At 42.8% G+C, this 12,825-nt stretch overlaps 2 protein-coding genes across 2 annotated transcripts in view; both read right to left on the reverse strand.

Annotated features, from left to right (window-relative positions):
* LOC142198459 (uncharacterized) overlaps nt 1-12,825 on the reverse strand; it is a 120,695-nt gene that overhangs the window by 97,432 nt on the left and 10,438 nt on the right. The gene's annotated exons all lie outside the window — the stretch shown is intronic.
* Nucleotides 1,275-9,815, reverse strand: LOC142197143 (gastrula zinc finger protein XlCGF66.1-like). Its single transcript, XM_075267237.1, has 7 exons — nt 9,705-9,815; nt 9,434-9,601; nt 9,227-9,350; nt 9,025-9,119; nt 5,419-5,511; nt 3,659-3,716; nt 1,275-2,837 (listed from the first exon to the last, which is right to left on the reverse strand). The coding sequence occupies exons 1-7, from the start codon at nt 9,780-9,782 to the stop codon at nt 1,975-1,977; spliced, it is 1,479 nt and encodes a 492-aa protein (XP_075123338.1). The 5' UTR covers nt 9,783-9,815; the 3' UTR covers nt 1,275-1,974.

Genomic DNA, 12,825 nt, shown 5'->3' on the forward strand with positions numbered 1-12,825 from the left:
ATCATCCGATCCGAACAGCACGCTCCATAGAAATGAATGGATGCACCTGGTACTTCCGCTTTGACGGCGGCCGGCCGCTTAACCCCCCGCGTGCCGGCTACGTCCATTCATTTCTATGCGAGCATGCTGTTCGCATCGGCTGATCCGAACAGTACTCGCTCATCTCTAGTTTTCCCTTTAATAAACGGAACACCACTCATACAGTCAAAGCCATTTGATCAGGTAGAGACTTCTCCTAGCCCACTGCAATACACATCAGTCCATCTCTCAATCATAGCACAATGTTACGGAATGCTCCATTTTTATTATTTTCTATAAAACATCTAGCACAGGATATATATCACATCTAATCTAGAATCACAAGGAATAATTGTTTAATATATTATATGAATATTATCACATCCTATAGGAATTTAAAAAACGGACAATCGGAGAGGAAACTCAATACAACATTGTGAGCCCTCCAAAAAGAGAGGACCAACATCAGGGTCATGCGAGTCACTTGTTCGAGCAAGAGATTTCCCAAAATGATCAGAAATCAAAAATTTTACAGGCTAAAGCAAAGACTTTCCATCCCTAGAGTAAGGCACATTAGTGGGCGTACGGCTCCGAGAATTCATCCATTTCATAGTAGAAGGAAAATAAATTCTATGTTAGAGTTGAAGACTTTGAGGACATTTACCACCAGCCTTTCAAAACCGGAATCCGCGTTGACAAAGTTTTCTCCTAAGAATTCTGCGATTGCGGCCGCACTCTTGAACAAGATTAGTACATGGATTATTCTTCTCCAGACCTATGTATCCAAGTCAATTGTACCAAATCTGAAAATCTGGAGACATTTTGTTTATCATATCTACATATCAAGCAGCGACTTCCATTCAAGCCATTGTGAGGGCGCCGGATGTCTTGGTCACAGTTTTTTGCCACAATGGCACCATCTATAGCAGCAATGATTGCAAAAAAATATATATATATATACACATTGTAAGGGTTTACTGTACATACAGAGCAACTCAAATCCTAAGATAGCATCTCTACTGACAGTACTTTTTTTAAGTTTAAGGCGATCCTCATACTATATATTATTGAGGGTCATTTTGAAGGGCAATTGTTGTGAAAAATGATTATTTTAAAGAGGACCTGTCACTAGGTCATGAGGTCCTACCTCATCTAATTGGCACTGTCACTGTGAATTTTGGAATCTTGCTTATCCAAATCTGTTCAGCCATTCCGAAGATATAAGCCCTTTTAGTGTTGATGCACATGAGGGTATACTAGCCAAGTGGGTAGTGACACTGAATGACATAAAGCACACAAGCCTCGCCCCCACATGGCTTGTAGAACCTAATTAGCGTCAACACTACAAGGGCTTATATCTTTGGAACGAATGAACAAATTTAGATGAACAAAACACCAAAATGTTCATGGCTGAGATCCTGCCCTGCAGGCACAGCGGCGACATGGTCAGAGCACTATAGTAGTTCAGCAAAGATCCTCTGCGGGCTCCTGTTTTTAGATAGGGGTCCTCATGAAATTGAAGCGTACCTAAACTTTCCGGTAGTAAAGGGTCGTTAATAAATATTGTAACATACTTTATTATCAGATTTTGACCTCTTTCCGAGAAAGTAAAAAATGTATTGTATGTATGTTACTCAAGGTATTAATATCACAAATGTTGCTAGAAAATCAAAAGTTGTTGGAATGTTTAGGTACGCTTTATAAAATTTTTAACAAATTGTAAGCATCCCAAAAAGGAACCATTGAAAAATATAGAATATCCTGCAAAATACAAGCCCTCAAACAGCTACTTTGAATTTTGCCTGGAGAAAAATCACCAAGCTTACAGGTCAAAACTAGCTTCATACTTATTGGAGCCAATTGTTCAATAAAGTTGAATTCCATATAATCTGATCCAGATACAAAAGCAAAGTCCTACAATGAAGCTCCACCCCTTCCAACCTTACCATCTGAATATTATAATGGCTTCTCCCTAGCATGAAGTCTCCGATGTTTATCGAGACCCGATTTCCTGGTAAAACATTTTCCACATTCTGAACATGAAAACAGCCTCTCCCCCGTGTGACTTTTTAGATGTTCTGCCAGATTTGATTTCTGACTAAAACATTTCCCACATTCAAGACATGAAAATGGCTTCTCGTCAGTGTGAGTTCTCAGATGGTGGATAAAACCCGACTTATAGGAAAAAGACTTCCCACATTCTAAACATGAAAATGGCTTCTCCCCCGTGTGACTTCTCAGATGCTTTAGAACATTTGATTTGTGGCTAAAACGCTTTCCGCATTCTGTACATGAGAATGGCTTCTCTCCCGTGTGGCTTCTCTGATGCTCCACAAAATTTGATTTCTTTCTGAAGCATTTGCCACATTCTGAACACAAAAATGGCATCTCTCCAGTGTGACTTCTCAGATGTTCCATCAGACTTGATGTTTGACTGAAATACTTTCCACACTCGGGACATAAAAAAGGCTTCTCTCCTGTGTGAGTTCTTTGATGTTTACCAAGATTAGACTTTTTGCGAAAACATTTCCCACATTCCGAACATGAAAATGGCTTCTCCCCGGTGTGACCTTTAAGATGCTCCATAAGATTTGATTTCTTGCTAAAACATCGATCACATTCTGAGCATGAAAATGGCCGTTCTTCTGACGGATTGGATGAAGGTTTCTTGTGACCAGCAGTATCAGTGGATGGAACTCCGCTGTGAAGAACTACGGGTATATTAAGGGTTATTGACTTATTTTGTGTGGTACTGTTATCTTCTATATGATAGGGGGGTAAAAAGAGATGCCCATGAGAGTCTCTCATCCAATCTTTATCTGGAAAAAAAAATTACATTTTCTTAAAATAAAATCTATCAAGCTTTATCGAGGCCCAAGTAAGCGCCAAAACATAAAATGCACATGCAAGAAAACTGGATGGAAAACCATTACTTTTTGTTTCTTTCTAGAAGAATGCTCTCCAAAAATATCAGACACAAACTGAGCATGTGGGAGCCCAATGTCTACAATGGAGTACATCAAGTGCCCATTTTTTTAAACTGAAGTGACCAAAAGAAAAAAAGTCAGATGTATATTGGTGTAGATGTGAACGTAGCCTCATAGGATTATTATCAACCTCATACTTAAAGGGTTATCCTTTATACATAGGACCACTCACACCCTCACTGATCAGAAGGGGATGGGAACTATCACTTGAAATGAATGGAGCTGCGCATGTGCTGTCCGACCAACTCTTCATTCAAAACAAGGAACGGAAATCCCGTTCTCCTGATCATTGGAGGTCTTTTCAGTTGGACCTCAACCAATCTGGACGTTATCCTCTAAATTACTTTGATGGTAACAAGACTTACCATTACACTTCCACTACCTACTCCATTTATGATCATATAAAAAAAAAATGTGCGATTTCCCCAGTGTGGACACGAGTAATAACACAGATTCTGGCCATTATATGATTTTTTTGCGGTTTTCCCCTCTGTATGTTCCATCCTCAGGTCTCAGACCTCGTTGGTGGAGACTAGCTGCTATGATGTCTCCCATACCCTACACATAGCAAGTGGAGGAGAATCCACCATAATAGTAACAATAATGACTTTCTACCCCATTAATAAGAATCTAGATTTATGACACATTCTTACCATCCACTGACACGATTATGAAATTTTCCAGCCCACTCGTCGTTTCAGCACAACCTTCCTGTAAGGAACAAACGTGTGAGAATAAATCTATGAGAAAAAAGGACATTAGTTTATCTTGTAGGGTTTTCAGACCCTCCTAGGGGGGGGGGGACCAAAAATAAATGGAAAAGTTTAAAAAACTGAAAACAAAGATATAAGGTCTTTATTAGAGATGAGTGAGTAGTGTTCGATCGAGTAGGTGTTCGATCGAATACTACGGTATTCGAGATACTCGTACTCGATCGAACACTACTTGCTGTTCGAAGATTAAGGTTCGATGCAGAACCAGTGTTGATTGGCAGAATGCTATACATTCTGCCAATCAACGCTGGTTCTTCTCTTACCTTTAGAAGTCTTCTCCGTGCAGCGTCCCCGTGGCGTCTTCCGGCTGGAATTCACTCTGCTGAGGCATCCAGCCTAGGCAGAGCTGACTGCGCATGCGCGGGCATGCCCTCACATGTGCAGTCGGCTCTGCTCAGGCGTCGGGCCGGGCAGAGCCGACCGCGCATGCGCAGTCGGCTCTGCCTAGGCCCCGATGCCTAGGCAGAGTGAATTCCAGCCGGAAGACGCCGCGGGGGCGCTGCGCCGGGATAAGACTTCAAGGGGAATCCAGCCCGACCATCACTCGTGGACTTGGTAAGTATAATGTTATCAAATTTTGCGTACCCCTGAAACGAGCATTCCCCCCCATAGACTACCCTGTTTCCCCGAAAATAAGACACCCCCCCTTCACCTTCTGGATCACATACAACCGGCAGTCATGCCGGCACTCCGCTAATTGTTCCCCACTTTGTTTGCCGATTGTTCCCTGCTCCGGCCGCTGCATAAAACATCCCCCGAAAATAAGAAAGGTCATATATTTTGTTAGATAATTAATTATAAGAACATGTCTTATTTTCGGGGAAACAGGGTATAATGGGGTTCAAAATCCGTTCGAACAGCCGAACAGTGTGCGGCTGTTCGAATCGGATTTCGAACCTCGGACATTTTAGTGTTCGCTCATCTCTAGTCTTTATCCAAAAATACTTGAACTTTCAAAATATAAAAGCGTTTATCCCGTACATTGACTGCCGTAATGGGAAACAAAAATGCACAACTCAAAGTTTTTCAGACATTCCCCTGAAAAAAATCAAAAGTTTTATGTATTCGACAATGGGACCAACGAAAAAGTCAGCCCTTTCATAGCCGATGGCTTTTCAAAGGTGGAAGGTAAAAAATGTAAACAAAGTTGCCATGATGGGAAGGGGGTAAGACGGAGACATGGCGAACATTTTACACCTTATGGTGCAAACCCATTAGTCAATATCTTTTATGAAACCAGATGCCATTTGTAATCTCGACTGAACACAGTCAAAAATGGCCATAGTCCATCAACCATAACCCAGAACATTGAGTGTTCTGTGACAAGTAGACAGTCGGGTCTGGTTGAAAGCAGAAAAATGGGCCAGGTGAAGTTTTTTGGTTTTTTTATATGTAGATTGGGAGCCCCATATAGGGATCACAATGCACATTTTTTTTTCCTATCAGTATGTCTTTGTAGAATGGGAGAAAATCCACGAAAACACGGGGAGAACATACAAACTCCTTGCAGACGTTGTTCTTGACTGGATTCGAACCCAGGACTCCAGCGCTGCAAGGCTGCAGTGCTAACCACTGAGCCACCGTGTTGCCCCAGGCCAGGTAAAGTTTTGAGAGATTTTTGATATCATGAAGTTACTTACCTGGGAGGAAGCAGTGTGATACTCTGGGTAATGTTCTGATGGGAAACATTGGGTTGTACTGGTACTGTACTGGTTGTTACCGTCAAATATCACCTAGAACATAATGACAATGGTATTTGCTAATGGAGTGTAACATGGAGGGTGACAGCGGAGCAGTGTATTAATCTAATGCTGCAATAGGGTCCCAGCATAAATGCACGTCCTCCACATTGGTTGTCAAATGCTTGAACTTTCATATTATTGCGCAAACAGCAGATAACACGTGACATTTAGGTCAATGACCATCGTCAGACATGCTGGTCGGAGATGCGGTAATATAAAATGTAAAACATGTACCGTATTTTTCGGACTATAAGACGCACCTAGGTTTTAAAGGAGGAAAATAGGGGAAAAAAATTTTGAAGCAAAAAATGGTAAAATATTTAATATATGGGAGTTGTAGTTTTGCAACAGCTGCAAGGCCACATTGACAGGTGACCCTGCAGCTGTACGGGGACGCATAGAGTGGGGTTTGTTTTGCGGGGCCAGAAGTACTTTTTAGTTATACCATTTTGGGGAATATCTATTGCTTAGATCACCGTGTATTGAAAAAAAACCCGGTGGTTTATGATATATGATTTTCTACTTTTATATATATATTCTAGGGACAGGAGGTGATTTAGAACTTTTATTTATTTCATATTTTTAAAGCTTTTTTTTTTTTTTTTTACTATTTTATTCCCCCCCCGGGGGCTTGAACCTGCGGTCGCTTGATTGCAAGTCCCATAGACGGCAATACAACTGTATTGCCGTCTATGGGACATTCTGTATATTAGTATTACGGCTGGTCATAGACCCAGCCGCAATACTAATATATAGCAGTGACAGGCCTGGGAGCCTCATTAGGCTCCCGGCTGTCACCCGAACAGGTCGGCTCCTGCGATATCGCCGCGCAGGAGCCGGCCTGCAACTTTACAGGTACGGGGCCGGTGGGGACCGGCCCCGGGGGAGAAGGGGCCACCGATACTGACCCGGCATCCGCTGTACTAGAGAGGCGGATGCCGGCGAGGGATAGACGCTGGCACAGGTGCCGGGGCCTGAGACATCGCTGCGCTCCTCTGTCCTGCATGAAGCCAGCTGCCGCTGCCGGCTTCATGCAGGGCAGAGGAGCGCAGCGATGTCTCAGGCCCCGGCGTCTATCCCTAGCCCACATCCGCCTCTCTATTACAGCGGATGCCAGGCGCCACATTCGGACTATAAGACGCACCGTTCTTTTCCCCAAAAATTTTGGGGAAAAAAAGTGCGTCTTATAGTCCGAAAAATACGGTAAATATATTATTGATTCTGATGAATATACCAGCAATGCTTCAGACTTTGTAATCAAATTGAGGGAACATATAGATTGTAATAGTGAAAACGTAATCTATTGTATTAGATGTATAGAATGTGCTAAGGATTACATAGGATGCACCTACAGAAATTTAAAAACCCGCATCCTTGAACAATTTAAGGGATAGCAAAAAATTAACAGCAGAGAATATATCAGGAGCCGCGAAGCACTTTGCCTTAATTCACAAAGGCAATACAGATGCATTGCGGTGCTTTGGTATTGAAAAAATAAAGGAAAATCCGAGAGGTGGGAATAGAAAAGATCTACTTTTACATAGAGAAGCATATTAGATTTTTAAATTTAATAGCCGAAGTCCAAATGGGCTGAATATAAGAAGAGATTTAATGCTGATTTATTAAATTATTTGCATATTGGGCACAGTGAACTAGATAAACTGGAGTGATAAAATATTAACAGCAAAAAAAAAAAAACAAAAAAAAAAAAGAGGGATATCAAAGTGTTAGAAAAACATCAGTGTATGAGGGAATAAATAGCGTTAAGCGAGGGAGGATAGTAAACAAAGCGGGGTGACAACAGGTGAATATATATATGAAACTTATAGATACCGTATGTACTCGAGTATAAGCCGACCCAAATATAAGCCGAGGCCCCTAATTTTACCACAAAAAACTGGGAAAACTTATTGACTCGAGTATAAGCCAAGGGAGGGGAAATGCAGCAGCTACTGGAAAATTTCAAAAATTAAAATGGTCGGAGTTTTTGGGTGCAGTAGTTGCTGGGGAAGGGGAGGGGGTGTTTTGGTTGTCTGTCTGCCCCTTCCCTGAGCTTGAGGACTGTTTTTTCTTCCCCCACTTGGAATTCAGCCTGTCTGACTATAGGGTATCTGCAGTGCTCCTATTAACCCCTTCCCGACGGAACAGGAGCACTGCAGATCCCCTATATTCAGTAGACCAGGCACTGTCAGACACAGGGAGACCTAATGTATATGTGTGTCACAGTCATTTTCTACTTTTGTATGTATTCTAGGGAAAGGAGGGATTTAGACCTCTTATTTTTTTTGCACTATTTTATGGGAGATTCTATACATTGACATTGTGGCTGGTCATAGACTCCCCCTCCCTTAAAATAATAAATAAATACTTTTTTTTTTTTTTTTGCTGACTTGAGTATAAGCTGAGGGGGGCTTTTTCAGCACGAAAACTGGGCTGAAAAAATCGGCTTGCTGAAGTGAAGCAAAGCTATCACAGAAGGGGCAGGATAATGCGCCAACCACACGGCAAAATTCACTCCAAATTCCTCATATTGACCGAGCATCTATGTGATGTCCTGCAAAAGCAGTCCAATCCATGGAGGCTGCACCCCACAATTTACTATTAAGGGGTTCTGTAGGGATTATAATTTATGATTCACTTTGGAAAGGGGTGGTGGGAGCAAAAGTGTCTGCCTTCTATATGGATGTTCTAACAGCACAAATGATCTTTTTACTCCTAAACCGGTGACAGTGACAAGGGGAAGTCCTCTACACCTAGGCCAGTGACAGCGACAAGTTGACATCCTCTACACCTAGGCTGATGACAGTGATAAGGGGATGTGGTCTACACCTAGACCGGTCACAGCGACAAGGGGAAGTCCTCTTCACCTAGGCCAGTGACAGCGACAAGGGGACATCCTCTACACCTAGGCTGATGACAGTGATAAGGGGATGAGCTCTACATCTGAAGGAGAGAACAACATAGGCTGGATTCTTTACTGTAAGAGTATTGAGTCTATAGAACTCACTGCCTCGGGAAGTTGTGATGGTGGACTAGTTGGACAAGTTCAAAGATGGCCTGGATCTCTTTCTTGAACAGAAAAATATTACAGGTTATGGGTTCTAGATTTTGTTAAGGACACGTTGATCCAGGGTTTTATACTGATTGCCAGACTGGAGTCAGGAGGGATTTTTTTTCCCTGATATGGGACAATTGGTATAAGCCTCATGGGGTTTTTTGCCTTCCACTAGATCATCACTGTAGAGATATAGGTTGGACTTGATGGACTGATGTCTTCATCCAACCTTATCTATGTAACTATGACTGTCGGGCACATGAGACTCTTCTTTAGTACAGTCAGCGACATCAGAGCTGGATCAGTAGAAGGAGAGCCTGAGGAATGAGACTTTTCTCCTCCATCCAGTTGCGCTTTGCAAAGTCACAGCTAATTGGTATATACTGCATGCAGCTGCTGAAGTTTATACCAATCTATAGAGGATTTGCCGGAATTTCATCTTCACCAACCTGATGATCCAGTTGAACATTTTGCCTTTCATCTAACCAGTCCTGGGAATATCGACTAGGACATCTCTCTGGTGAATTCATCTGACTGGACCAATCTAGAGGAAACAAACACAGTGACTGAATCCACTGTCTATATGTGAGGAGCAGATGATGGGGCAGTCTAGTGGAATCTCCTCTGGAGTCAAGGGAGGTCTTCTCTTACCCGGTGATGTGAGAGACTCGTCATCCATCATGATGACATCCTTGTACTGATCCTTGTGTCCTTCTAAATACTCCCACTCCTCCATGGAAAAATAGATTGTGACATCTTGACACCTTACAGGAACCTGACAACACAATGATACAGTCATCACCAGAGCCCTCCCTTGGTGTTCTTGTATAATGTCCCATCATCCCCAGCAGCGCTCACCTCTCCGCTCAGCAGCTCAGTGATCTTGCTGGTAAGTTCTAGGATCTTCTGCTCTTGTCTCAGTGGATGAGGTGGAGGCTCGGTGATGGGGCTCGGGGTCCTGCTCCTTCCTCCTGACACACGGGGTGTCACACACTCACCAGACGACTTCTTCACTATTGTGTAATCCTGTGTATGGTGAGACACTACAGGTCACTACAGAGAGTCTAAGAATCCTTCACCTGTCCAGTCATTTCCTAGAGATCAGAGTGATGTCATGTGAGACTCTCACCTCTCCGGTGATCAGGTAGATTATCTCTAGGGTCAGGTCTAGTATCCTCGCAGCCATCAGGTTTCTAGCCTTCTCCATCCTTCATACGTTATTGGTGGAAAGGACCAAGCAGAGTACAGGGAAGCTTCAGAAATGAATACCACTGGTGTCAAAGTAGAATGTATTAGGTCACCTGTACACAAAAGAGCACCTGGTGTATAGAGAGACTCAGTACAGACCAAAGTTACTGATGAGTTTGATAGAATGGTGTCAGCACATGCATATATAAGGTATACATATACAGCTTGCTGTGTATGGGACTACTATTTGTGTAGTGCACAACAGTAGGGCAGTGGTTCTAATGCTATAGTTGCATATATATTTGTACAAACAGATTATCGGTATCAGGTCTAGTATCTTCACAGCCATCAGGTTTCTGGCCTTCTCCATCCTTGGTGGGTCATTGATGGAAAGCTCCATCTTTCAAAAAACTTTGAACCTTGAGTCCTGTATCTAAGGAACCTGAAGAAGGGAAAACATGGAGGACTGAGAGCAAAATAACCAGTGGAATGTGCAGTGTATTGTAATAATATGTGATTATACAGGATTAGTGACAGTGGAGCTGATGTAAATGTCACGACCTGAATTCTGGTAATAAATTTGTGTATTTTTCTGGTGGGGATTTGATCCGGTGTTCTGCGGTTTTCAGGTGGTTTCCTTGCCATTAGTCCATTCTGTTTGTGTATTTGGTATTGGCCTTCAGAACATACTTGAGGTTCTCCAGAGTGAACCTCAGGTGTTGGTCGTTGTCATTATCCTATGGGACGATTCTGGGGCCTTTATTAGGAGGAGGGCTGGCTTCACTAGCTGCTGGTTTTCGTGGTTACCACCTAGAAGTCGTGGCTCAGGGAGGAGTATTGTTTTGGTAGTATTACAACTGACTAGGAAGTGGTGTGAGTGTTGCCTTGTGTATGAGTCTGATTTGTCCCTCCACACTTCAACTCTACCCTGTCCTTCAGTTCTGTTTGCCTGGCACTATCTGGTTATTTGTGAGGTTTCGGTTCCAGTTTGTTTTGCCCCCGTCCTGTGTTAACCCTTTCCTCACCTCTCCACTGTCCCTCTCCTCATTCTCTTGTTGCGTATTGTGTTGTGCTGCGTGTCTGTTGTCCAGCACACCCCATCCTGTTTGTTTTGTCTGCAGCTGCACCTTGGTTTCTGTAGGGCTGACCACCTTAGCATCCCCAGTCCCTAACTCTCTTGTATCTCTCGCCCTATCTGTCGGCTAGGCCTTCATATTAGAGAGCCAGGAGTTGTCGGGGCCAAGGCTAGCTTGGGAACAGCTGACCACCACCCGCAGGCAGGGCCTAGCTAGCCGCCGTAGTGTCAGGGAAAGTTTCCCTCCCCTGTTCCCTTAGCGGTGCAATCTGCAGTCCGGATTCTGGGTCTGGGCATAGACACGAACGTGACAGTAAAGGACTCTGCAAAACATGCTGTAAAGTAAGAAGTCTTTCAAAAATAGAAATGGCTTCATGTACATATCTACATCCACAGAAGATCTGTGCTTAATTTTGTAAGATGGCGGTGGAAACAACCTCCCTGCTCAGTTATAGAGAAGAAGGCAAAGGGCAAAGGTCATACCAAATATTGATCGGATTTCTCTTCATTCTCAAAAATAAACTATTAACCCTTCTATTACTGAAGGCATTCTTACTTTGCATTTCTTTTCCACACCTGCCTAAAACCTTTGCACAGCATTGTATATACCAGATTGCTGATCACAATAGTATATATTATGCAAATCTGCATCCAAAACCAGATGTGTGACCTGCGGACCTGGAGGTGGATGATGGCTAGACCACTGCTACAGGGCTCCGGGAGATCTGCAAACATCCGGAGAGACCATGTAAGGGAGCCTTCACACGGAGTAAACACGCGTGTATGTTTGCAAAATACACATGTAAAAATAAGACTCCCATTGACTTCAATGATATTTTTTACACGTGTAAAAATACGCCTGTAAAATGTAATTGAAGTCAATGGGAGTCTTATTTTTACACATGTATTTTGCAAAAATACATGGGCGTTTACTCCGTGTGAAGGCTTCCTAAGAGCAGAACTCGCCCGTGAAACTGCAAACTGTGCAGCAAGAGCAACACTAGCAGAGAAGAGTCAATGGGTGGTGCTGCCCCCTACTGGCCCCACTGCTATATATCACATAGTACACCAAAACTATAAATACAGACCTGGCTGCAAATAAAGAACAAGTCGCCCAAATCCTGACCCGTCACTGTCCTGCAGATGGAACCTCCGAGGGGCTACAGGACCTCTGATGATGTCACAGTCATGTGATCAGTCACCCACAGCGGAGAGAGTTAGTGGCTACAGGACCTTCAATGACATCACACTGGTCACATGACAGGAGGTGCTAAACTCCTCCCCTTATGTGACCTCATCAAAGGTCCTGTAGTTACAGGCTATGATGGCTGCCGAGGTTATTTATCATCTGCCCCTTGTTTGGCCAAAGACGCGCCTTTTTTTAGACTAGTTTTACTGTGTTGTCGGAACATGACGTGCGATACGCATAGTGATGTATACTACCAGACTCTATATACGCACATAGCGATGTATACTACCAGACTCTATATACGCACTTAGCGATGTATACTACCAGACTCTATATACGCACTTAGCGATGTATGCTACTGTCCCCTCATCTTCTGTCTCTATCCCTCTTCCCTCATAGACTGTAAGCTGTGTATATTTTTTGTACTGTATGTAATCCCCAAAATGTAAAGCACTGTGGAATTAATGAATATAATAATATAAAGCACCATGTATTTAATATAATAATGTACAGCAGCACCATGGAATTAATATAATAATGTCCAGCGCCATGGAATTAATATAATAATGTACAGTGCCATGGGATTAATATAATAATGTCCAGCACCATGGAATTAATATAATAATGTACAGCACCATGGGATTAATATAATAATGTACAGCGCCATGGAATTAATATAATAATGTACAGCACCATGGGATTAATATAATAATGTACAGCGCCATGGAATTAATATAATAATGTACAGCACTATGGAATTAATATAATAATGTACGGCACCATAATATTAATACCATG

This window comes from Leptodactylus fuscus, chromosome 3, assembly GCF_031893055.1.
Source record: "Leptodactylus fuscus isolate aLepFus1 chromosome 3, aLepFus1.hap2, whole genome shotgun sequence".
NCBI classification, from domain to species: domain Eukaryota; kingdom Metazoa; phylum Chordata; class Amphibia; order Anura; family Leptodactylidae; genus Leptodactylus; species Leptodactylus fuscus.

Bases quoted from the DNA above. Each gene is read 5' to 3' on its own strand.
- LOC142197143 (XM_075267237.1), bottom strand. From the start codon at position 9,782: ATGGAGAAGGCTAGAAACCTGATGGCTGCGAGGATACTAGACCTGACC. The intron at 9,602-9,704 runs GTGAGAGTCTCA...CACCATACACAG, and splicing joins TCTACCTGATCACCGGAGAG to GATTACACAATAGTGAAGAA. The intron at 2,838-3,658 runs GTAAGAATGTGT...TTTTTTTTCCAG, and splicing joins CATAATCGTGTCAGTGGATG to ATAAAGATTGGATGAGAGAC.